This window comes from Oryzias latipes, chromosome 24 (assembly GCF_002234675.1).
Source record: "Oryzias latipes chromosome 24, ASM223467v1".
NCBI lineage: Eukaryota > Metazoa > Chordata > Actinopteri > Beloniformes > Adrianichthyidae > Oryzias > Oryzias latipes.
In genome coordinates, this window is record NC_019882.2 from 15,980,781 (window position 1) to 16,007,866 (window position 27,086).

Sequence of the window (27,086 nt, forward strand, 5' to 3'; positions counted from 1 at the left end):
GCTTACGTCTGCAAACGCTGTAATTATCTATTATTTGAACCGCCATGATCAACCCGTATGATGACACTAACTTAACATCCAATCCAATGCTTCTGATGGCATCCTATGAAATGCTTAACATCCATTTTCAAAGCTTCCATCAAATAATATGAACGGGCTTAACGGCCATAAACTTTCCATTTGGCATACTATTTATGCGAGCTTAGTAACATCCGTTATTTCGAAGCTTCCAACGACAGTTCTGCAATGAGCTTAACGGCCATGAGTTTTCTTCCATTTGGCATACCAATTATAACGCGCTCAAGAAACCCCATTTTGTCGAAATTTCATCTAAATATTAGAACGAGCCCAACGGCCATAATTACTATGCTTCATTGGCATGCTACATACATAAATGAGCTTAAAAAACAAAAATTTGAGCTCCATCGCATACTAATACAAACTCAGAACATCCTAAATTTTTTGAGGCGTCCACCAGGCTAATAATTTTCTTTTAACATCTATAATCCAAGAATTTACATTCATTCTGCTGCTGACGTATTGATTGATTCAAGTCAGAAGTGTCATTAGAATGCAGATGAGATCCACCGCCCCTTCACTTTCAGTGCAGCAATAGGTCCGTTGAGCAGTCATCGTTGCAGCTCCAGATCAAGGTATGCAGGGGTGACATCATTCGCCGTAAACGGAGAAGCAGACCGGGGAGTAGGGGTTCGCAGGCTTCAGAAGGTCATCGAGGAGCAAGGTAACCAAGGACCAAGGAAAATTGTAGTTAAGGAAGGTCAACATCCCACGTAGCAATGGATTACAGCTCGGCTGGATTTGATTCTTGTATTTGATGTTAGTGGTTCTCAAATAGGTGGATAACAAAGCACAAACTACTGAAATTTTAATTAGCCAGGGGCGTCTGGAACTGCAAAAGAAATTAAAAAAGTTTTTTAGATTGAAGGGATCTCATAGGTTCTGATAGTATTTAAAATGGCTGAACCTCATGCATTTAGAAGCGGATGCCAAAAGTCTCAAAGAGGAGATACTCTTAGTCGAGTGTCGTATGTTTGAAAGCAGGGCAGACTGAGGATCGGTTTGTGGCAAAAAGTTTTTAACTCTTGAAAATGAAGCTAGAGAGTATCAGTGATAAATTCTACAGCCAGGAAATTGGCTCGTAATACAAGTTTTTTAAACACTAAACCATGTTAAATTATGTCACATTACTAGTTATTATCGCACTCTTGAAATAACCTTTGTAATAATCTCCACGGCTGAATTTTCTCAGAACCACATGAGCCGTTGATGAACTATTAGAGCTGTACATTTAGGTTAGCGACCAAAATTTTCAAGCTGCCGTACATTTCATAAATAAGTCTTCATACATCTTCCTCTCCCCCAAATCAAAGGAGGGTGGAGCCACAAAGAACAAGCGGAGGGAGACCGAAGACGTGAAACAAACAGCGTTAAAACCAGAACAATGGGAACAGGGGAGCCCAGGAAGGAACTACCCAGAACGAGAAAACAAGATGAACGGATGACAGTGGGGAAGGATGCACACTGTCATGGTTGCCTCTCTCAGTCACTCTCCCCTCCCCCGCCTGCTCTGCTCTGGACACGACCAGCTGTTCCTACTCACCTCATCATCCCTGCAGCCTTCTTAAGGAGCTTCTGGACCTTCACTCGACGCCAGTTCGTTGTTCCTCCTATGGTGCATAGCTTGGTCAAATCTCATGCTCATGTGTGTTGCCACGTTTTGCGTACTCATAGTGCTTCTCGCTCTGCCTCAGGAAAAATCTCTTCGGATACTCACAAATATGTTCTTGTGTGTATCTTGCTGTTACTTGCTGTTGGATGAATGGTGAAATATTCAGTTTTAGTAATTGTAAATCTGACTCCAGAGGATTCAGTGCCTCACCAGTCATCAACCTCACCGCACGTAACTGGTTTACAAGCTTTTAAAGATAAGCAGATAGCAACAGGTTGCGCTTTAAGGGCTGCTTTTATCTTACAGTTAAAGACAACGTTCATCAAAGCTTGCCTATATTACAAAATATTCTCTGCTGCTTAGACACAGTCCACTTCATCATGAATTTGCCAAGGCATAAATAATTAATCAAACTTGCAAATATCCAAAAATAAAAATGATGTATTTTCACTTTAGGACCTGGCACCGCCGGCCGAACATCTACGAGTGAGTCTAACTTCATTCACATTTCTACCAGAACATTTGAATAGAATATTCTGATGAGTTTGGCTGCAACCTTCCAGATTCCTACCATCCAAGTGTGTGCTGCTATAAGTTCTTCCCAAAGAAGTTGCATGCAAATGTGGTGGAGAATATCAAACACACCAGCACACACTGTGCCAAGAAAGCTGTTCTGTAAGTATTTATTCTGTCTCTTCCTTCCAAATGATCCTGCAGTATAATCAAGAATTCATCAAATTCTCTTTATTACAGTGTTATAATTCATTATAAAATGCATTCCAAAACACAAAAAGTGATGGAATTTAAAAAAGTAAATTATAAAAACTATTTTTACCAATATTCTTAAGTATATTATACAAATGAAGTACATTGAATGAAATTGATCATCATTTTCTCTTATTCTATCAGTTTGACGCTGAAAAATAAGCAAGAGTACTGTGCTGACCCGTCCATGGAGTGGGTGAAGAAACTCATTAAGAACTTCTTATAAGGCGCCACTCCACTTTGATCCATCATTCCTTAATGACTGGGGTTATAAGCTTTTAAGGATAAGCAGATAAGCAACAGCTTGACATTTTAAGGGCTGCTTTTATTTCACAGCTAAAGACAATGTTCATCAAATGTTGCCTGTGTTACAAAATATTCTCTGCTGCTTAGACACAGTCTACTTCATCATGAATTTGCCAAGGCATAAAAGTTCATTAAACTTGCAAATATAGAAAAATAAAAAATGAAAATGATGTATTTTCCATTTGGTAGATTCTTGAAAATGTTTTCTGGTCTGGTCATCATTTTGAACAACAAAAAAATCAAAGCTGCTGTGGATTTTAGTTGATTAAATGCTAAACGTTAGAAATGACAAAATGAAAACTTTTTGTAATTCTTGACAAATAAAGAAAATTTGCTTTTTCATTTGGTTTCATCGTAACATGAATTGTTTTTTGTATGCAATAAAGAATAAAACCACCAGATGTCACTGTGTTCTCACTCCAGAAATTTTTTTAAAATGGATTTAAATAAAAAGTGTTTCATCTTAGTAACACATTCAGTTCAGCAACAGTTCGGGTCATAAGAGACACATCAGTCCACTGAAAGCCTTAAAGTAGGTGGGCTACTTTAATGCTGCCTTTGACAAGTCAAAATAAACTGACCTGAAAATCTCCTGGCACTTCTTCAGCATCACTTCCACTGCACTGCACATAAAATATAATTTGACCAGCATTTTGTGATGAAGTCCTTCCCATCATACACGGTTATGAGTTTGCAATCTTCAGATAAACTCATAAAAGAGGCGTTCTATTGCATGTGGCCGGAGAGGAAGCTGGGATTAGACTGTGGAGGACCTGCTGCATATCATCTAATTAGTGTGAACCAAGGACAGAGCTGTAGAGGACTGAGAGCCTTAGTGTTTGCAAACTGAGGATGCAAAAAACAAGCTGCATATCATCACGTTTTTGTCATCCTGTGGTGGAAAAACTCACCGACTAGAACAAATTCACCTATTAAAATTACTGGAATGCACACAGCACAACCTGTGGGGAGTTCAGAGTATTTGATTGAAAATGTATGCTGCATAAAATGATTAGCAACACTGGTGCAAAGCGCTCTTTTGTTTTCTTTTTAATACTATAACTAAAAGAACGACCATATTATCAGAAAAAAAACATTAACACTCATGTAGAAGCATTTAATTACATTGTTGCTAATTGAGCCAGTACTTGACCCATGTGACACGATTTAATAGTCTGTCAAAACAAAATAAAAAAAACACTCTAATCAAGTACCTGGAACTTGATGAATAAAAACTCCAGGGCCTCAGTTTTTCAGATTTCAATTTTTTTCAATTTAAAATTCATGGCAGAAATGAAAATGGGCCTAAAGACAACTTTAATCTTGTTGATACAGAAAAATCAAATAAAATTGTTTTTTTGTTTTTTTTTGGTCTAAACGAGTTTCTTTCCGAACAGAAGTTACATAAAAACAATGCTCCCTACATGCTTCTTATCCCTTTTTAAATCTGTAATTATATCGTTGTAGTTGAAACGACAGAACATTTTCTTTTTTTACTTTGCACACCTCATGCGTTAATGTGTCATATCTCCTTCAATCTATCAAGACAGTTTTTTTGTTCACCACAAGATCAAGATCAAGATATTGTTCGTGCATCTGCAGAATTTGTGCATGGTGCAGAATAATATCCACAATAACAACGGAACTCAAGGGCAGATGACAGCATTTAACAACCCTTAAAATAGAAGAAAACTTTAACTTTAAAAGCACATTTTGCACACTTCTTGTACACTGTGTTTCCTGAAATCACAAAGGCGTCAGTCACAGAAGGAGCTGGAAGAGCGTCACTCTTTAAGACTGAGTGTGTCCTTCCAGAGAAATGCCAAAAATGTAGCAGGGACTGTTATTTTGAAGCAGACAGGTGCATCTTGGCTTCATCTGCGTTTCTGACAGAAAAGTGGATGAGTGATCTTGTTGCTTTCAGAATGTTCTGGCAGTGTGCATGAGTTATTGTGAGGTGTGATAACTGTCAGGCTGTGTAGGCAGATCATTCTTGTGAGTCATTGGTGGGTGCACCTCCTTCAGACAATGTTGCCACTGACGTAAACTTAGAGAAAAAACTGAAAGACGCAAAAGAAAAGACCTCATGGTTGTTTAAAGCACTCATTTTGCTTTGCAGCCTTTGTTTTAAATGAAGTACCACAAGCAAAATAAGCAAAAAATTGTTCAAAACAAATAATTCAAACCATTGACCTAACACAACTATCCGATTCTAAATGTTTGAACTTTATAAATGTTCAAAATAACGCTGATTCTGTGGAATTCACTTTAACTAAAACCATCAAACTGAAATAAAATAAAAATCACACAAAAAATTATGAACTTTATTTTGAAGAAGACTAAGCTTAATAATTAAGTTTTGAGGTTTAAGGACATTTAAGACAATTAAAATGGAACACTAAGTGAAATATTGTTACTGAAAATACATTTATTCTGTGCAAATGCTTTGACCCTTAGATCCAAATGTAGGTCAAGAATGATCTGGTGAGATAGTTTTCTAAACCAAATCCTCCTAGTAAACAGTTATTATCATTTTACATTAAATAAATTTGTTCAAAAAGTGTGTTACAATCCCTCCAGGTTTCCCTTTAAATTTTAGCTTTTTTCAGTTCCACCTGAGTCGTTAACCGCTGAAAGAGAGGACCAATGTGGAGAGCGAGTCACTGGCTCTCCAACCCCCAGCTGAGGACAAAGGACTATTAACGACCCGAAACCATGTAGGCTAAGTGGACAATACCTCCAGTTTCAGGTCTGACTCCTCCCCCATGGACGCATATATATACCAGCTCTTAGACCAGCTACCGGTAATTCAGAATTGACAAAGCCTCTTGGATAAGAGGCGAAACGTCTTCTAACTTTAAAAACCAAGTCCAGATGACAGCCCCTAAACCTACTACAATGGAACCAACCTGGATGAATGAGAGTCTTCATAGACTTTTTTCAAAAACGTCTTTTTTTTAATAAATGCAGCATAACTACCTCGAAAATGCTTAAGATTATAGTTATTGAAAAATACTTAATACTTTTTTGGATAATTTTATGGAAACTCTCAACTCCTAAGATGTGTTACTGTGAAAAATAATCAATTTGTGAGCTGAATTCTAGGAACTTTTATTAAAAGTAGTATGAGTCATAAATACATATATAATATTGGTTTCAAACAGAATGTTGAGCATGTAAAATCTTAGCATAAAATAACGTTTTTAAACGGGCATTGCTGATGTTGTCATTCCTGATTGTTGTTTAGGGGTTTGAGACAAATTGACCTTTTTTTTTTTCAAGTAAAGAAAACAAGTAGTAAAATAAACTTTCAACAAGAAAATTCAATAAATCTAAAGTGTTAATTATGAATACTGTGTCTTCATAGGACATGGGGTCATTTTGACCCAAGTACCACAAAAACATTTAATAATTTCAGAAATGTAAATTTTTGTCCGTCACCCTTAGTCTTTTTCCAGAGGGCAACCATTTAAACACCCAGTGTCCTGGGTGTGTGCAGTCTTTCATGATGTTGCTTGCCCTCCCAAGACAGCGGGTGCTGTAGAGGTCCTTCAGTGAGGGAAGAGGGTAGCCGATGACCTTTTGGGCAGTGTTTTATGACCCTCTGTAGAACCTTCTTGTGTGCCATGGTGCAGCTTGAAAACCACACAGAGATGCAGTATGTTAGTAAGGGTAGCATAAATATAAAATTATTTTTTTTAAATGGGTCATTTAGACCCACTAATGGAAAAGTTTGGCGAACAGACACAAATGCATCTCACACTTATGGGTTTTTAAAAATTGATGCCAAGGGCTTTCAAACAGGACTGTCTGCCTGAGTTGATCAAATACAAAAAGTTAGACGTTCCAGTTAAATGGATCTAGTCCTCACATGTGTGACAACTATTGAGTTTAGTTGTAGAGTTGTATAGTTCTTGTTTTGTCTGTAGCCTTTTGCTGCCCGTGTTCCAATTTGTGTTCTGCTTATAACAACTCCAAACCACTGCAAGCTGTGTCTTTGGAAATTTTCTGCCCAAAATAATGGGCTACTTTGTCTGTACTTGCTAAAATAACATTTCAATAGAGGTTTAAACTCATATTGATAAATGGAGTCGAAGACCTTGGAGAGGAGACAAAGCAGCAGGGCTGATGATTACAAACACAAAGGGAATCTTTCATAAAAGTTCCTGCCGCACAATGGAAGTGTTTGCCCATATAAAGCTGAATGAAAATCAATCTGCTGTAATGTACGTGAAGAAAAAGAAGCAACGGATGAAAGGCAGCGGGAATCAATCAAAAGATGGAGATTAGAAGGAAGGAAAGAGTCTGTTACAGCTTTGGTCACCGTGGTGATCTGGTGCACAACAGGAGCACACGCAGAACACACTCGAGGACACACAAATGCACAAATATGCAGTGTGGGATGTCAGCTTTCACTAGCAGATGGGATCTACCTAAACTAAACTATGTTTAGGTAGATCACACACACACACACATACACACACAGATAGGGATTCACAATTACCGTATCACACTTACTGAGTAATTAGACTGTAAATAACTGCTCTAAGAGCAGTTACTAATCATTATAGAACCAAGCACATTCCCACATTCCTTGTATAACTCCTCCAAACCAGTCTAACTTGGTGTATTCCTCTCCACAACATGTTGCCATGGTAGCGGGATGATGCTTAACGTTCTGTTCATGAGTCCAATGAAGATGGAATTGTCCACACTGTCAGCTGTATTTCAGAAATGACAGGAAATTAAAAGAAGGGACCAAAGTGGAAATAATGAGAAGATATGGCAGAGAGGATAGAAGGAAAAGAGAGAAAAAGCTTAAAACAAAGATCAATATCTTCCGTATAATTACCTACTGCTTCCGGGGTTGCTAAGAAACCAAACAAAGATGAGAAAGAGCCCAAGAAGATGAAACGGACACAGAGAAGATGAGATTAGTTTCAGGGTTTGGGCTGCCTGCCGCTTTGCTACTTTGTTTTTTGTTTTTTTTAAAAAGGACAGAGAGCGGGGAATTGAGGAATAAAAGGACAAGAGAGAGTGCATGAATAATTAGCGAGATATTGATACAGGAGGGATCTTTTCTATTCTCTCCACATCTTATATTGGCCTCGATCAGCCCACATTCTTTCACTTCCTTTGTCTCATTCATTTTTTCATCCATTAGAAAAATTATGTGTGCATTTCCATTATTAGCATTTAAAAAAAAGTTTGTGTTGGAGTGTATTAAAGAGACTTTAATGCACCGTTTTTTAGTTGCAGCAAACATATGGTTGGTGCATTAACTTAGTAAAATGTCTCTGTTTGTTTTAGTATGCTCCAAATAGCAGCGTGTTGAATGTCACCTCGCTGAAGTGTAACATTACACCGAGGTGCTGTTCCTTTAAATGGAAACTAGGAGAGGGAGAGGAGAGGAGAGGGAGGGATGAAGATGTAGTAGAGGAAGGGGGATTGTAGCTGCTCTTGCTCTCCTCTCTGTATGTCTGGAGTAAGCCAAGCTTTTATGGACACAGAAACAGTTTAAGTGAAATCCTTGAAGTAAGGAGAGAATTTTTAGGATTTTTCAGATTTTCTGTTTTTTAGGGGCAACTGATTTCAATATGTTGGATGTGGAATCAACAGGCAGAATCTCCTGACCTCTGATGAGGAAGCTTTGTGTTTACGTCCAAGGACTTAATGGGACTTGTGTGACTGGACTTCTCTCCCACTTATCTTAATGCTTTTCCTTTCTTTTTTTTGCTTTTTTCTTTTCCTCCTGAACTTCAGATTTTTCATCACCTCTGCTTAACACGTGAACAATTTCCAAGGTAACTTTTTTTTTTCTACATATAAACCATACCAGGACCTGTGAGCATGCTTACACAACTGCTCTAAAGTCTTAGTTAATTTTGTCTGAATGCAAGGAATCACTGTTGACACATTTTTTCCCCTCCACTGACTCTGTTTTCCAAATTAGTTCACCTGCTTCTCAGCAGCTGTCTTTATTTTTAAGGCACAGGTGACAGAAAAACAAGAGAAAGAGCAGATGGCGCAGACAGAAGGACTAACGATGCTGGGAAATGTGAAATCTAAAGACAATTTGGGGGCAAAAGCCATGGCTGGGTGCCCTACAGCTGGGGGAGGAGTGGTGGTGGAGGTCAGGGAGAAGAAAGGATCTTTAAGGGCTGCAATACCAACAATGCCTTTTCCTCTGGCTGTCATCTGTCTTTTCCTAAACACCTTCATACCTGGACTTGGTAAGATGAGATTTGAAATGTATTTCTTCTCAAATTTAGTGATTTTACCTGATTATCTTGTGTAATTTCAGTTTTGAGATCAGTGCAGTTTGTTTGTGATCAAATGAAATTGATCTAGTTTTGTTACAGTTTTGGAGGAATACGTAAACATTTTTTTATTTAAACTGTCCAAATGACCTTGAAGTAGGATGCTCACTGTAATATTCAACCTCCGTACTTGGCTAAGTTTTAATCATACAAGTGTTTTCCTCTATTTTATATGCAATTTCTCATTCTAATCCAGAATATAAACCTCATATTAAAGTGAATATATCATTACCGCCCTAGAAACAAATTTCAATTGAATATATGATATACAGAGATCCAATAATTCCCCAAAAATATATCACAGGATAAAATAACCTTGGAAATAAGTCTTTTTTTGCAGCACAAGGCAGAATGAACATGTATCATCAGAGTGAGGATAGAAGACAGCGCCTTCATTACTTCAAGTAGGCATCAGTTACTTTCATGATTTAAGGCAAACCCTTTTCACAGCATGCTGGTATCAGCTGAGTATCAGGTTGCTCCAAGAAAACTGAGAGAAACTGATCTTCAGATTAGAAATCATTATGGGAACACAGTCTTTCCAATACCATACCGGAAAGCACTCTTCTAACTTCTTAGCCCTAAGGTTTTTCATTGAATAATGTGCAGTTTCACATTCTTATTGTTTTACAGAGGAAATATCCGGTTAGATCATGCATGCCTCTTTAAGATAGAGGGGCAGTGCTTGTTATAGTTTTAATGAATATAAAAATTGTGACTTTTTTTTATTTTGCATATTGTTTGTAATAATTCATCATTTATTTCCCGTTCCCAGTTTTTTTTTCCATTACAAGGTATTAGGTAGTTTATATTATTCGCTAACTGCCCAGCTAGTTACCAGTGGGTTTTAATTTATTTCTCTTCATTTTATTGGTGTGATTTGGATTCTGATCTTTGTTTGGCATTGGTTTTGTCACAACTTATTGTCAGTCGATGGTTGTGTGTTGAGAGCAGCCCCATTTTCCACCATCCATCTATTCACAAGGTCTCCTGCTAAATTATAGCCCCTCACAACCCCAACCCAACATAACCAGTGATACACAAATGGAAAGCAATATCAGAGATGTCCAGCCGTACAGTTTTGAGCCAGATTCCAGCTCAGACGATGAAAACAGAGACGTACATTGATGTGTTGTTCTACAAGTGGATGCATCAGAATGGAGTGGTGCAGGGAGCTTGTGGCCCACCCAGCTTATCTTCTATGTCACAAATAATCTCTTTTTTTTTCAAATGACCTTTTTGCGTCTGCTCCTGATTTACAATGACTTGATTAAAGAAACACTAAGAAATGCAAATTAAAGCTTATTTTTCTTTATATATATGTCCTCCATCATTAGAAGAATGCCACAAGAACATGTTAAAAACACCAAAAACTGAATTTTCATTGAAATGGGTCAAGTAAAAACTAACAAGTACAATAGGCAGATATAAAATGTTTTAATAGTTTTCTAAATATCACCCCAGATTTGGCAGTTACAGTTGATTTTATTTCATTTTAACAGCAGTAGGTCCTTCACAAGGACTCTCTGCGTTACTGACTAATGATGTAGCCACAAGGGGGCCCAAGTCTGGGTCTCCCTGTGCCGGTCCCTAGCCTGGGTGAAATAAAGGGTTGTGTCAGGAAGGGCATCCACAGAAAAAAATCTCTGACAAACATTCTGTGGCGACGCCTGAAGGGGAATGCCGGATGGTGAACACCATTCTATTTTAACAGTAAAAAGGGTTAAACATTAAAATGCTATGTTCAAGAAAACAAAATTGATGAATGTGGTTAATTTATTATCATCAACCCAATCCTTATTAGTGGCAGACTTTCTAAAATGAATGTTTTTAGAGAAGACATCAACCAGATGAAGGCTGTTTACAGTTCTGGGACCTGAGAACACTCCCTTTGACATTTTCTGCATCATGGATCTAACTGAACAAAACACTTAAGGTGGCCATCTGAAGACCCGTACACCCACAACAGCTGTCAGTTATTCTAGAGTGGGGGATAGATGCCATTTCAAGTGTCGGTAAGGCTTCTGGGGAAATTGCATTTATTCATTTAGTTATTTATTACTGACACATTTACTTGTGTATTTTGCAATGCCTTCTGTTCCATTTTTCACTTCAGCTTCCTCGTATTTGATTCTGCATTCTCACAGATGTCTGAGTATGTGTGTCACACTGACATCTGGTGCAGACTCCTCATCAAACATCAGCCTGCAACAATTTCTGTCTTTACTTTTCCCTTATTCTTTGCATAAAAGCTGGAGGACCAAAATAATTAACACGTTTTACTTTTTTTTACATGCACAAAGAAATGGATTTTTGTTGATTCCCATAAAATGTGAAATCTTGCCTTTGCAACATTCACTTCTGACCGACTCTTCCACTAAACAAACATTTTTTTTTCCTCTGCAGGGCTATTTTTGTAAAAGTCCCACATGAGTGGTTCTCTTTTTCTCATTCTTCACATTGTTTCCATTCTTCTTTTTCTCTGTCACTCACTTTACTTTTTGTTTACCCGGGCATCTGTACATTAAACATTGGATCGCTGGGAGCATAAAGATGTCAAAGACCATAAAGAAGGATTAGCAAATACCTTTTTTCTCCAGTTTCTGACAGGAATACTGGTTTCAGGTGTTTCCACAGAATGTGTCCCCCAACGCGAAGACATCAAGGCAACACATCACCTCGGAGTGTCTGAGCGCGTTAAGCATTGCCTGGATGCCCTGACATTTTATTGAATAGCTGTGGCCGGTTGTCATGACTACGATGGCAGAAATGTGTGTGCCTGTGAGTGTCACAGCCATTTGGTTGTTATTGACTGAGACTGAAAACAGCTTGTTGTTTATTTTCAACCTGGAGCTAAAGATAAAAAAATTATAATTGAATTTGGACCCAAAAAATTAATGCACGGATGGAACAGATCAGCAAGAGAGCAGACAGGGTCTAACGCATGTTAGGAACCAGAAGACCAAGCTGCTGCCGTGAGCAAAACGTGTTTTTTGGAAATATATTTGTCAGACGTGACCATTTCAAAACAGGGTCATATGATTGCAGGGACATCCATGAAATGTGGCAAAAAATTGTCTCGAAAATTAATAAAGCACATAAGCTGTTTAACCCTTGTGCTATCCTATGGGGTCAAGATGACCATTGACGTATTATTCCTACCATGACACAGGTGGATAAAGGTGAGGGCATTTCATGTAATCCATGGAAACCAGCGAAGATCACAAGTCATTGAAGAAAAAAGGTTCAGCGCATTGTCTAGTGGGTCTAGATGACCCCACTCCAAATGTTAAAGTGCCTAGGATAGCACAAGGGTTAAAAGCAGAACCAGAGCAGATGCTCATAAATCAATTATGCAAGTCAGTTGAAAATATAAAGTTTTCATAATTTGCAAAAGAGCAAAGTGTCTGATTTAGCTTCAAGAGATGCTGTCATAGTCAGAAGTCCCACGTCATGAAAAGTACGGCTTGTGACACTGGATGTGTTGCCTTCATTTGGTTTATGGTGACCCCTCGTTGACATCTGCAAGCATTTTTGAAACTGTCCTAAATCTTTCATGACCTTTTATTAGCACAAAGTGATTTCTGGGTCTCTTGCTGCAACGCTTTAATTGGAGAGTGAATGTCACGCTGGAATGAGAGCGCCATCTTCTGTCAAAAGTTCTGCTGACTTTTGCACTTGTTGAAAATCTTTAGAATATTTCTACAAAAGTGAGACTTAAAGTCTTTTTAAGCTCAGACGAACAATCTAAAGATATTTCATGTGGAGAAGCAATAAATTTAATCCTAAAAACAGGGGAAAAAATAGAGGAAAATAAATATTGTTTTGTTTATATTCCAGCAGGTTGAAAGCTTTTTGTTGGCTAAGTTGGTGCTCTTTGCATATTTAACAGCTATTTTTCCTTAAAATGTTGCTTCATCAGCAAATTGATTTTGTACAAAAACATTTTGACATTGTTTTATTTGCTGGATATAACTAGCCTATCCTAAAACAGCTGGGGAAGTCTTAGTGGACAAATATTTACATATTTCTGTTTCACTGTAGGTGATAGATATAGCACCTCCATGTTATTGGGATTTAAACAACATTTCACATAAATAAACCCAAGCTCCAGATAATCAGAAGGGCATATTGTCAACTCCATGTTCTTCCTTTGCAAGCTTGGAAAACAGAGGATGCATGACAGGACTGGAGAACAGTTATACTGCTAAAAGGAGGGGGAGAGACAGGTCTGCATAAAGCACAAACATAGAGGCTGACAGGTCAGGTGGTAAAACTCAAGGCCCATCAGGAAAGACTGGATTAGAAATAAAATCTGTCTACTCTCAAAGTTTAAACTAAATCAAGACCAAAAATAAGGGAAAATGACAAAAACTCCGCAAAATATGACCAGGAAGAACACGATTTTCCCCTTCTTGCGTGGTCCTCTTGAGGTTAAAGATGCACAAAAATTGAAGGCCTGTCAGCTGCTTGCACAACTGATGCAAACCAGAAAGGTGGCTTTGACTGCACCGACTTAAATTCTGCAAGTGTAGCGCAGTTTGGTGGGTGTTTTAAGACACCGACTGAAGAAAGACTGTACCAAGACTGTACCAAGCACGAGAGATTGCTGGCTTTAGAACAGCTGTACCTTTGTGAGAAACTTACACAATGCCTCCTCAGAGTCCTTTCATCCTCTGCTCTTTTGTCTTCCAGTCCTCTTCCTCTTTCTTGTCTTTGACACTTTTACACTCCGTGGTTAACCTCCCACGCTGACAGTGGGTGCCTTGTTGGAGCCTTCTGTGTAATTATAGTAATAAGTCTGGCTAATATCTAGGTGCACACATATAAACACACGACACACACACACAAGTGCCGACATTCACCATGTCCCACACACGACAAGACACAAAAGCTTTTCTCTTGCATGAGCATGTTGGAGGATTTTTGTTTGGAAGACAGTTGGTTTTGTAAAAATGTACAGTTTTAATTAAAATATATTTAAACAGGACAACCTGATGTGTAAAAATGTCAAATATTTTGGTATTTATATATAGTATTTCTACATTCCAGAAGAAAAAATAATTATTAAACTCTACTTAGAGATGCAGTTTTATTGCTGTCGATTTTAATCAGAAAGTGGCAAAATACAGTATGTAAATATTTCATATTCGTATGGCAATCTCCTAAAAAATATCAAAAGTTAAAAATTTTTTTTTTCCAAAAGTGGGCTTTCTAGAACATGTAGTAGTAAGGGTTTTATTTGTTTTACATGTAAGCCATAAATAAAATAAAAATCTATCAAAGACAACAAAGTATTTTCCAAAAATCAGAAATTATAAAAATAAAATAAATAAAATTCACTTATAAAATACTCTCAAGAACACTAAAAGTTTAATTCCCAGACTAGAGAATGGAGAATATTTGTCGAACTGTTCAATTCCATGTGCTGCACGTTAACCAAACAGTAAAATTGGATGGCTGGCTGCCCCTTATGTGCAAGTGTATGCTGTGTGTGCTAATAGGCACCGACTGCTCCATCAAATGCTCAGTGAAGCCAAAAAATAATAATCATACACCGGAAGAAAAACGAAATAGACAGCAAAAATCCTGTGCTGGCTGCCAAAACTCTGATAGAGGTTATGTGTTACCATTTAGTTTGCTGTCATTCAAGGCTCATGTCTGGAGGTGGGTGGCTCCACCAGAAGCCAGAGCATCTGCTGGTGGGAGTGGCCTCCGTGACCTGAAAGCATCTCACTCTTATGGAATCATGTCAAAATTGACGTTTGGACCTTTGATGGTCTTTTTTGGTAAAACTTTTTAAGGTGAGCATCTGGGAAATATTTGCTCTGCGTATTTATTTGTCCTTAATAGTTCATTAAGTTAAAGTATTTGGGTAGAAAACTGCACATGAGTTGGTTTTGGCCTTTTCTTCCTCCTAAAACAGAAGCTGCAGCTTGCAGTCTGGTTGTTCCAGCTCCTCTTTCCGTCCACCTGCTCAGCCTGCTATGTTTTTTTTGTCTGAATTTCTCCAATGTGACAAGAAATGTAGCTAACAGAAAGGGAAAGGCCAAGGTTATGATGCACTCAACGCCCACCAGGCATTTCACATGTCGCAGTCAGTCCTCACTCACACTATTCAGCTTTGTATTTTCTACAGGGAACAAAAAGCCTGCAGAGAGAACATCAACCTGACAGGACTGACTGCAGGGATAATCACAGAATTTGTTGAAATGAGAACATTTCTCCAATAAGATCAGAAGGAAAAAATCAAATAAGGTAAATCAGGTTTGATCCTTCAGCTGTTTATATTGTAACTTAATCTAAGATAGAATGGAAACCCCTTTAGGCCTCTTTGTTCCCAAAATATTAAAACTTGTTGGTCACAGAAATGTGAAAGACCCACTCCAATGAAAATTTTATTTTTGGCATTTTGAACATGTTCTTGTGGTATTTTTCCGATGATGATGGACATATATCAAAAAGATCAAGCTCAAAATTGTATTTCTGAGTATTTCTTTAAATCAAATCAGTGTAAATTAGGAGCAGAAAAAGAAGTTCTTAGCAATGAAGAGAGGAAGGGGTCTGGACACACAACACGCACACAACAGTTCTGCTCACAACTTGTGAATGTCTGATTCCTTTGTCTTGATCATATTTTTTGGGGGGGGGATTCTAAATTGTGTTACTTAAGTGAAACTGCTTTTCTTTGTTTTTTAATTTTTGGAGAATTTCTAATGAACTACTGCTGCTCTGCAGAAACTATGTCCTACAAAACGAAACAGTTGTTGTTTTTTTTGTTTTTTTTTTGGATAAAAACAACCAAAATAATAATCATAATTATAATACCACTGGGAATGCTTTTACAATAGATCAAAAGATAATCAGAGTTGGACTTTAAGGATTAGAAGACATGTTTTGCTTCATAAGTTTCCATTTTTCTGCAACTTTGGTGGTTTGTCATTATGTTGTGTAAAACTTTTTAAACAAGAAAATATGAAGTCTTGGCTGAAACTATTGGTTGGTGCATATGATATGCATGACACTTGAGCTTAAATTTCTGCATATTTCTTAATAAAAAGGGTGGTTTTCCTGATGTTTTAACCACATAAATCTCAAGTGTATTAATTGTAGTTTTGTCCAAGTATAACTTTTTGACTCCAGATTTGAATCAGATTCAAAAACCAAAATGTTGTCTGTCAGGCCAGAACAACACATCACCATTAGGAGCTGAATATTAAATGTGTATTCAGCCTGGTCATGTAATGTCATGGTGACAAATATTAGGCCAAGAAAGCCAAAAATAAAAAAAAACCTTCTATACAGTCTTTGGGTCAAGTTTTACTCTGCAGTGAAAAAGAATGTGGGGAAAGTGAAACTCAATGGAAATTAAACCACTTACAAGTGTTGAAAGCACATTCTGTCAAGCTGTCAAAGCAACAAAGTGATGCAATAAAACCTCAATTGCTCCCTGGAGCTGTAATGGTGGTACATACAAGAATTGGGACAAAACATTTAGCAAATTATTTTTCTATTAAAAATGAACTAGTTATTAAAGTGACTTTTTATAGTCACATCCATATCCATCGTAGTACCTCCTGTATATGCTTCAAAAGGAGAAAACTAACAAGCAAAGAAGTACATGGATCTACTTGTCTGCAAGTGAATGCATCAGAATGGAGCGGAGCGGGGAGCTTGTGGCCTGCCCGCTGTTTTTTTTCCAACTCTATTTTTTTTGTCTGCTCCTGATTCACAGTGATTGAAATAAAAATAAAAAATACTCAAAAATGCAAATTTTAAGCTTAATTTTCTTTGTAGGAGCTAAAAGCCTAGGATCTGTTTAGCAAATTCTAACACTTTGAGGAAGTGAGATGTGTGACGCTTGACCTGGCTGACGTGCTAAGTTGGCTATCGTTTCCCTGTACGACAAAGAAAATAAGTCTTTCACTTTAATCAACTTTGCAATTAATTTGTACTTTTATTATTTACATTATTGAAAATGGATTTGACTTCTATTACTTACTTTCCTGCACCAGCATTCAAAAACCTTTTCTCCTTCTGACTGACGCACACCTTTCTGAGGTCAGCTAAACAATCTCAATTTATAATATGCACTCCCTCATGGGAAAATGTCACAATAATATGTAATAAACACCAAAAACATGATTTCATGGAGTAAGTAACTTCATATTAAGCCTGACGTACAACTCAGAAGAGATGGAGCTTTCTCAAGGACAGCAACAACCGTGAGTCCTCCTGGAGAAGCATTCAATGCCATTGAGACTCTAATGGGCTCTTTTCACTGTAACGCATGTCTAATACATTCACAGACAATGTATTGTTCAAGTGGCAAGGAAAGCCTCCAGGTAACCCAAGGAGCGCTGATGCACTTACTGATGGATGTTGAAGCCATGATCTCAAGTAGCTGTTCTGTCAACAGTCTTCTCTCGTTGGGTTGAGCTGACTTTGGACAGTTTTCCCTTCAGTTTTAAACTGCAGAGCTTCCTGAAATTATTCATGCCTCAGGGGTATAAATAAATTCAGGAGGCACTTTTTATCTAGAAGCTTTTCCCAATAGGTCGTGTCTGTTTTTGCTTCAAGTTATTTATGTTGAAAACAATCAGTGTTGTTTGGGATGTGATGGTTTTAATCTTTTTGTGTGCAGTGAAAAAGCGGATTTTGTTCAGATGATAATAAAAACTGTCATCGGTGGATGACAGAAATTTTTCCAGAAGCTGTTTTTACCCCGAGGATTTTCCATACAGTAATGAGCACTCCGTACTGCCTCTTTCTTAATGTGTTCATCAGCTTTTTCAGATCAGTGGTGATTTACGGATTAGAATGAGAAAAGCACTTTTCTGTACACTTAGTGATAAATATTTAGTAGTAATAAATTGTTGTTTTAGATTTTAAAACCTTTTTAAAATGATCCATGGACTATTGCTTATGACAATGTAATGCTACCTTGAGATCACTTAATATTTATGTACTCTCAGGGTTTGACCAAGATTTCATCCAAAGAGCTCAGAATTTGTGGGTGCTAATTACAGACACTGTTTGTTTAGGTTTTCAGGAGGATCAGCTGAGACTGACTAAATAAGCAGCCTTCAAATGTGGATGCCATGGAATACATGGATCTGCAAGTGAAGGCATCAGAATGGAGCAGGGAGCTTGTGGCCTGCCCAGTAGCTTTTAAAACAAATACAATATCTTTCCATTTGCTTTTTTTGTCTGTTCATGATTCAGAATGATTTGAATAAAAAAAAACTCAAAATGCAATTTTAAGCTTAATTCCCTTTGTAGCAGAGTAAAAGCCTAGAAACTGTTTAGCAGACACAGCCACACTCATGAACCATTTGGTGGTTTAACCCCCCCCACCCCAATCCAACTTCTTCTGCCTGGAGTTTTTGGTATGACTCAACTTTTTGGTCTGACTCAACTGTGAATTTAAACTTACAACCTTCCGGTCTCAGGGCAGACACTCTAACACAGGGCCAATAAGTTATTGAACAATGTTAGCATCAGTGAATTATTAACTTTAAACTGTTGGTTGTCAGGATTGGACATATGTTGACAAAGTAAAGAAGTTTTCCTTTTTTCTTCTTCTTTTTTTTTAAATAAATAATACAAAATGTTACTCCTGGAATGTTAAACAAAGTTTTTTTTATTTTATTGATGATGATTTTATGGTGATCTGTGATGCATAAGATTGTCTCCATCTGTGTGCAGTCCTGTGTGCATCAAACATGTACCCCTATAGAGTTGTTATAGACATTAAATCAATTCACATACATGAAAAATCAAGTTTTCTAAACCACAGTGGAAAATGTAACACGCCCCTAGTGGTTATGTGGTGAAGTGATCTTTTCACAGTTACTTTTGTTTTGGGATGTGCTTCAAACAAGAAGTTATAAGAACTTTGAGTAAGTTTGTAGGTAAGAATAAAAAGCTGATAATAAAAAAACAGAAAAACTGCATCTATTGGCATGTGTTTTTATTTATTATATAACAGAAGTGTCAATGGTAATGTTAGGCATTTCCATTACTTTCAAGATAATATTATATAACTAAAAGATTAACATAAAAGTGACTTAACCAAATTAAACATTTTGGTCAAAATGTTCAGAAAAACCAAATTCACGTAACTATTTTCTTGTGATGTTTTAATAATATTTTCTTTGAACACCATCCCCTGATGAGAATATTATTTTACAAATCGTTTTCAAACAAAAACATCTACTGTTTATTTCACTATTCTGGTTATTTTGGGTTGAAGCTACCTTCTTATCGCTGCTGAACTCTAAACATTATAAAACCAAGCTAAACAGCGAGATAAAGACTGGCAGTTTACATTCCATTTCGGGTAAACATGGCGTTTGCTGGCATGATAATTTGTTCTTTTTATCCGGCAGGTACTTTCCTCTCTGCGTTTACAGTGCTGTGTGGGGCTCGCAGTGAGCTGATCTCCGAGCGAGGGGTTTGCTGTGTGTTCTGGCTCAACGTGGCTGCAGCCCTCATCCAGATAGTGACGGCTGTTATCATGGTGGGCTGGATCATGAGCATCTTCTGGGGCATGGACATGGTCATCTTGGCAAGTCAGTAACACTTTCCTTCACTTCATTTCTAGCTTTTCCAAACATTTGTTTAATTTTTTCTCATGCAAAATGCAGTTTCTACAGGCTAATTACTGTTATTATTTGTGTTACGATTTTGTTAACTCAGTTAGTAGTTATTTCCTTCTGTAAATCAGTTTTCCACACCACACTGTGTGCCTTGCAGTGTCTTATCCACCAGATAAATATCATATCACAGAAACAAATTCTCCTAAATACAATTTTGCAAATAAAAAAAAAAAGAGTCAGTTGTATCCTCTGTGAGCCGGCCCTTTTGTGTGTTAATAACTTGTACATGATTTGGAATGAATTAATGAATGAATGATACTTGAATGAAACCTTAGATTTTCAAGCTCAGTTTGGCAAAAAAAAGATGAAATGCATTCTTTTTTAATATTTAAATATCTAAACACTTTTACTTGACCAAAAAATGATTTCTCCAAAGAAAGAAAACAACCAACGGCAAAACACAAAATGTAAATATGCCGGTAAGTTGAGCTAATTTTACCAGCAGAGTTTATTCTCTGGGGACGAGGAACAGAAACCACCGGCAAAGACACCATTCTCCCAATTTGCCAGGAATCTCTCTGAGTTACCCCCGCCCGTCTCCTTTGTGAATATGATTAATGTGCGTATGTGAGGAAAAGTAAAAAAAAAAAAAACATTCCTGCCAGTGTGCAACCAAAGTGTGTCAACTCATAACCGCCTGCAACGCAGTACCCATTTGTCGTGTATGTGTCCCCCCGCCGTTTCCCCCCAAGCTTCTAGACTCCTGTCTTATTCAGCTGCTGAAATCTAGTTGTATTTGCTGCAACAACATGATGAATATATTTTTAAACCTCCCTGTTGATTGATTTTCAAACTGCCTGTATGCAGCTATGATCATTATTCATCAGCATGGCTTTGGGACGTGACGCTACTTGGCAGCTGTTCCCTCTTTCTTCCTCTGTGCCTATTGTGAAACACTACAAAAATCTTCATTGGCCTTCCACTCCGATGGGTGTGTTTCCATCCACAACTTGATTAGCACAATCAGATCTGTCCCTCTTCTCTTTCTCCCATAATGATGGTGGTAAACATCTCCCTCCAGCAGTTCAACCTCCTTGTCTCTTTCTCCAGCTAATGATTGTCACCGTTTGATCTCGCCATTCTTATATCATTCCTCCTACTCCCCGCTCGCTTGGAAAGAAATCAAGGCAGTCACCTTCTGGGTTGCTCTTGCTTGTATCATCTTCCCTCCTTCCTGTCTCCTGCTCCTTTCTCATTGATCCAAAAGAGGAGCTGTAGTCTTACCATCGTTGTGTTGATTCGATCATGTAATGCATCTGTATCAAACTGCCTCAATAATCAAATCAAACCTCCGCCTTGTTTACCTCTATGCGATCAACTCCTAAAATTGTGTTTAAATTAACTTTTATCTCATCTCTTCCTCCCCTCTCTGCTCCTCTACACCGAAGTTTCAGATGGTAAGTACTTGGTTTAATTTATATAAACGTAGAAAACTATTTTATCTGACTCCGTCAGGCATCAAATGCACCCATTTTTGTTTTTCTGTTGTTGTTTCTGTTGTTGTTTCTGTTGTTGTTTCTGTTGTTGCATTTGACATTCAAATACAGGCTGCTTAAGACTCTAGACTTGTTGTTACTTATCATGACTCAAATGTGACTCCATTTGTTTTTCACCACACCTTCTTATTCATTTTACAGTTATTATGCATGGCCAAACAAAGTTTTGAGAGGAGTTTAGATGCAGCCAATAGTGCATCTCGCTCAGCTGCAAATTTGTTTTGGTCGAAGACCTGCATTTATTAAAGACCCACTCCGATTCCCAGTGGTCTCTTAATCATGATTATGCTACTTATAGCCAAAATCAAATTGGACCTAGCTTCTGGAGTTCATTAGAAAGTCACCTATGAGTTGTGGGTGGAGCAACCTCGCCCCCTTTCCCCTCCTTCCTGCTGAGAGCTCTCTATTTAAGCTGAGCAGTGAGCCCGCCTTCCTTATTCACAACACTCAGAAATGATATTTTATGTGCTAAGTACTTATTTTCTTAAGCTTCATTAGATATAATATAATCTACATTAAAAATGAGATATGTAATAACGCCTGTAAACCTTTCCTTATGGGTCCATGTTTATCTGAATTATGTAGTTTTACATCTGCATATGTGGAATGAAACGCCCCACAAGCAAGTCCTATAATCAAACAGGACGGCAGCTAAATATTGCATCAGTCTAGTCACCATCGGTCCTATGATTACCAAGAACTTTTGAAAGGTAAATACGTTTGAAACCCATGTCTTCAAGTTTGCTCTCTGTAATACATCACAATATAGATTTAGATGGAGACTGACATTTTCTTTTGTTTACATTTTTTATGTCAATTTGCTATTATATGATCACGCTTCCAACATCTAAATTTACTAAAGGAAGTTTGATTTGCTCTAAAATAAGCAACGAGTAGGCAAAAATGAACCAAACAAAGGCTTGAATTTTTCTAAAATTCTTGTAAATTCTATGTAATTAATTAAAAATATTAGAAATTCAATCATCTCTGCTGTCACCCTCAGGGTTCTAAATGGCAAAAATGAAACCTGCAGTCCCAAAACAACTGGAGTTTACTACAGCCAACTTTAGTTCTGGAAACTGGTGATTGGGCTGGGCAGAGTAAAGGAAGAGTTCTGCATGACCTTTCCCTCAACCAGCCATGAAGTGATGAACCTCTTTCCTTTCTTTGGTCCCTCCTTAGGGTGCAGAGATCAGGGCGCTCCTCAAGACGTCTGAGAGAAGTCCTTCTGCTGTTCACCGATGGATCCAATGAACTGTTTAATCTGTTTAGTCACACGAATACCCGATTGAAACTTTTACTTTATCATTACACAGCTATATGACAGAAGCAATTGAAAAACAAGAATCACATGGCTGCACTTTAAGAAAATGTTCAGGCTGCTACATTCTCCTTTGTATATTTAGAACCCAAAAAACATTGAGCGGAGAAGTAAAGTAACAACAAACATGGATTTTTTTGTTGTTGTTACTCCTTCTAAAACCTTCCAATATTTCTCTTGAGCTGTAAATATTTCATTTTTATTTTTTGCATGGATTTGTGGCAAACCTTCAATATTATTTATCAAAGTATTTGAACAAGTTCGCATTTTAATAAAAAAGTTTTTCTTTTGCAGGTGTTTTCCCCCCCAGTTTTGCGACTAAAACAGTATTTTTTACTATTATTAAACCTAAATGTGCTAGAAGCCATTATCATCACTGTAGATGCTTGCCTTCATCCAGTCTAACAGTGCAGTATTAAAATGACATGAGCGTCATCTGTCATATTGTGACATTTCCTTTTATATTTGTTTTACTGACTCCATGGTACTTCTCTTAAAGTATCTTGTGTTTTTACTGCTGAAAGTTCTTATATAAGTTGCTATAAAAGCTTAAATATCAAACAGTGTTTCATATGAAGATTTGCATTGAACAACAATGCAATAACAATAATAAATTCTTCCTAAAACAATGACTCACGCCAGCAGAAAGTTTTTCAATTATAAAAAAAAAAAGAAAATCTGTGTAAAAAGGAGCTAAAAAGATATCACACAGTTTTGGAGTTTCAAATCTAATTAACGGGTCTAAAAATATCATCTCGCTCGGCTTGGCAGAGCGGTCACAACCCTGTCTGTCAGACTGCAGATAAAAAGCGTAGACATGGATGAGTTACTCAAGTCTTCAACTGAAGTTTGAACTGCGGCTTGAATTAAAAAGAGCATTTTGGTATTTAAAAATCTAACTCTCATTATATGTGTGGATACAGATGAACTCATCAGGACGACTGAGGGCTAAACAGTATTTAAATACGTTAGTGTTGGGCTGAAATGGGGAGAAATGCAAACATCTACTTGAAGGGCTTTCCCATGATTCCCAATCCTGGTTTCTCGTTCACAATGCATTGACGTCTATCCTCTAGTAAAGATCATAAATCTTAAAAAAAAGAAGAAAGATTTTACAGACTTCAATCACAAAGGCTGGAAGCAAATATGAACAATTTACAATAAACGTGTTTGTTCTTCTGCCCGCTGGTATGCATCAAGGTACAACTTTACAGCTGAAGTAAATGTAGTAGAGCTTTCATAAACATACTTTATTTAGGCAGTGCGTGTAACTTAGCAGGTAAAAGCTCATTTTTTGATCTTCTTGGCTGCAAAACTGAGATCCAAGCGTGTGAATATAAAGGTTAATCATTCATGAGAAAAATGTCTGTGCCTTTAATGAAATCACTTGTAAATACGTCCGTCAGTGATGTCACCTTAACTTTTATTCTTCTTCATCTTCTGTGGTGCTGTTGGTGTTACTCAGCCGTGCTCTTATTTTTATTGGAGTTCATTTTCAGTAATACTTCTCTTGTAAACTTCAGTAAAAATCTTGTTTTTACTGTTTCTGTGTGGAGCCTGTATAATGTTTGAGAAGGAAAATTAATATGTCTGTAATGTTATGTGATTTTTATTGTAATAAAATAAACAGTGCAGTGGTTTTATGCTTTAAGACTCCTAAAAGTAATTAATAAAATCATCAAAAAGATGGAAAAGTGATTTGTTTTAAGCTAATCTCCTATTCATGGAAGTCAATCTTATGCATGCATCATCTATATGGGTGGTATTTCTCTACATTTAAATGGTATCTTTACATTTTTATGAGATTAAATGGAGTTTGAACTCTTTGATTATTAATAAAAATATATATTTTTTGCTAGGTTGACAGTCATGACCGTTTCCCTTAGATTTAAGGTTGAAACATTGTGTGTTTTGTGTCATTTTTGCAGATTTAGCAAAAATTGGGTTAATTTAATAAGCCTTCAGCAAAAAAGTATTACAAAGTACAGCTAAGAGAAGCTGGTAAACTCTAAACTTTCCTAAAATGATTGTGTTTAGTTTTCCTGGCTGTCCTACTTCACCATATAAGGACTTTATTTCTTGCTGGACTCTGACCAGACAACGCTCCATCCTCCCAGCCTCTCACCATCATGCCAGACATGCAAAAACATTCTGAGTGGAGCTGAGTGGAGCGGCTCTGGGAAGTTCTCAAGTGAAGAAGTTGCAATGTCAAAACACAAGCACATCATTAAGACATTCTGTCTCAACCCTCTGTGTGCTGAGCACTACTACTCTGCGTATGTTGTATGTTGCATTTCAATAATTTAAACATTAATTATTTACAACTAGTGGAAAATACTGATTGAAAAATGTAAGAAATGAGGAAATGCTCTGTTCATTAAACATTAGCTTAACAAATCAGGTTGTCAAATTCCCACGTTTACACTTTAGAAAAAAGCTGTTATTTATTCCACCAGACTGCAGTGGGTTACAAATATCATGATTATTTTTCACTTGATTAGATATCAAAGGTTGTGGTTTTCTGAGCCACAATTATAACTTTAAAAAGCTGATTAATACAGTTTTTCAGTTCTGAATAGGTTTTTCTTAAAAATTTGTTTTTTAAATTCATTCTTTTCAGACTTTTGACAATATTTTAGTATTTTATATATATTTAATAATAATACTGACCCATTAAAATAATTAAAATATTCACCTATGATTGTATTATTATTAAATAATTCTGTGTACAATCTTTAACTATCAGGAAATAGGTTTTACGTGTACCTTTTGTGTACCGTCAGGGGTCGCCAGAGTCAATCAGCTTTCACTATGTGTTGAACTAAACGTGCTCAATAAATTATACAAGAAAGCAAATGTTACAGTATGAACAGAGGTGAAAACATCAGTTATTATTTTTAAAATGCGCAATAATAGACTTCCTCTGCATTATCCCAAACACAAAAGAGACCTTCACCAAAAAATGAGAATATCATAAAACATGTGTCATGTTTCAAATCCATAATTCCATTCAAAAAGTTACAGTTTCATGGAATTTAGGGCCCACTGTGTAAGTGATTTCAAGTATTTATTTATTTATTTTTTGGCAAAAAAAACACACAAAAATTAGTAAAGTATGGTAATATCTTGCAGGATTTAAACTGAGTTTCACCAACTGATCATCTACTAAACTCTAAACAGCTGCACAGGTTTCCCACATGTCAGTAAATTTGTGCAGTTCGGTTCAATATGGTGAAGTTTTTACAAGTAGCCAGAAGATCATCATTGCTTCCCTCCATAGTCTGGGTAAGCCACAGAAGTTTATAGCTAAGGAGGCTGTCTGTTCACAGAGCGCTGTGTCCTATCGCATCAGCAGAAAGTCTAATGGAAGGACAAAACGTGGCAGGAGAAGATGCTCCAGCAAAAGAGATGAGTGCGGACTTCAGCAGATTATCAAAAGATTCAAGAACCTGCAGACATCCAGAAAGAGTGAAATGAGGTGGAGGAACAGTTTCAAAAACCACCACATTCAGACATATTCAGGAGACGGGCTACAACTGTCAGGTTCCTCAGGTCAAGACACTCCTGGGCCTGGACCAACGGAGGAAACATCTCAAAGGGGCCTAGAAGAAGAAGAAGGACTATGAGACTGTTGGCCAGTGGTCCAAGCTCCTGTTTTCTGATGAAAGGAAAGCAAGCCTTTCATTTGGGAGGTTAAGAGGATGGAAATGCAGATTTTATCTTCCAGCAGGACCGGACGCCTGGTTAGACTATTGGAGATGGAGATAACATTTTAAAAATTCTTATTTTTGCTTAAACTGAATGCTAAATAGTGATCTCTCTGCAGTAACTATTCTAATTTTTGGAAATCTTGTTTTTTTCAGTTTTATGAGCTAGAATTCCACTTTATGTAGAAATAAATACTTGACATCAAATAAACAGTGGGCCTTGAATCTATATGCTATGAAAGTTTAACTTTTAAATGGAATTATGGAAATGAATACTCCAAAGACATTTGATATTTCAACTTCTGTTTCAGAATTAAATCAATCTACACTTTGGTTTTAGATTAGAAAGTGTACTCTTTTTTTTTTGGATCAAAGGCACTAAGCAAATGCAGCAGGATGTTGCTTTATTAGCGTCCATATTAAAACTGAGAGCCTCAGATCTTCAAGAGGCAGCAACAAACACACAGAGATCATTATTACCCGAGTTCCACCGAGCAGCTAATTTGATCCTTGCTGCTTTGTGCAATCACCTTTCGGGCTGATGCGTCCCAGCTCTGCTGCTAATGAAGCACTAAGGCCTCATTAAGCATCACGAAGACAACCAACTTTCACATAGTTGTGTTGCTTCAGGGCTGATTGTTCCTTTATTAGGATGTTATCTAGTTTGCAAAACTGAAGCTTACCTGATTTGTGGTCAAATGCAGCAGCGCCACATGCTGGGCAAAAAGGTGAGCAGCAACATCACAATATGATCTCTGGAAAAGGGAAATATCCCTTTTTAAATATTTAAAACACAAAATTGTAACCACAAATCACGAGC

At 37.2% G+C, this 27,086-nt stretch overlaps 1 protein-coding gene and 1 long non-coding RNA gene across 5 annotated transcripts; both read left to right on the forward strand.

Annotated features, from left to right (window-relative positions):
• Positions 1 to 747: 747 nt before the first annotated feature.
• Positions 748 to 3,162, forward strand: LOC110017750. The gene is made up of 4 exons (XR_002293246.2): positions 748 to 1,693; positions 2,147 to 2,176; positions 2,254 to 2,365; positions 2,600 to 3,162. It is a non-coding gene; the product is annotated as an uncharacterized LOC110017750 (long non-coding RNA).
• A 5,009-nt stretch (positions 3,163 to 8,171) lies between these two features.
• On the forward strand, positions 8,172 to 24,253 carry stum (stum, mechanosensory transduction mediator homolog). 4 transcript variants are annotated; one of them, XR_002293173.2, is made up of 5 exons: positions 8,172 to 8,994; positions 19,473 to 19,655; positions 21,131 to 21,139; positions 22,242 to 22,320; positions 22,421 to 24,253. XR_002293173.2 is itself a non-coding variant. In XM_011491889.3 (5 exons), exons 2-5 carry the CDS (start codon positions 8,784 to 8,786, stop codon positions 22,453 to 22,455), a joined length of 438 nt encoding a protein of 145 aa, XP_011490191.1. In that variant the 5' UTR covers positions 8,181 to 8,565; positions 8,751 to 8,783; the 3' UTR covers positions 22,456 to 24,253. The 4 variants fall into 4 exon arrangements, 3 of the variants coding, with proteins under 3 accessions (XP_011490193.1, XP_011490191.1, XP_011490190.1); XM_011491889.3 differs by lacking the exon at positions 22,242 to 22,320 and having other exon boundaries at positions 8,181 to 8,565; positions 8,751 to 8,994; XM_011491888.3 differs by lacking the exon at positions 22,242 to 22,320 and having other exon boundaries at positions 8,182 to 8,994.
• The last annotated feature ends 2,833 nt before the right edge of the window (positions 24,254 to 27,086 follow it).

Bases quoted from the DNA above. Each gene is read 5' to 3' on its own strand.
- stum (XM_011491889.3), top strand. From the start codon at position 8,784: ATGGCGCAGACAGAAGGACTAACGATGCTGGGAAATGTGAAATCTAAA. The intron at 8,995-19,472 runs GTAAGATGAGAT...TTTATCCGGCAG, and splicing joins CACCTTCATACCTGGACTTG to GTACTTTCCTCTCTGCGTTT.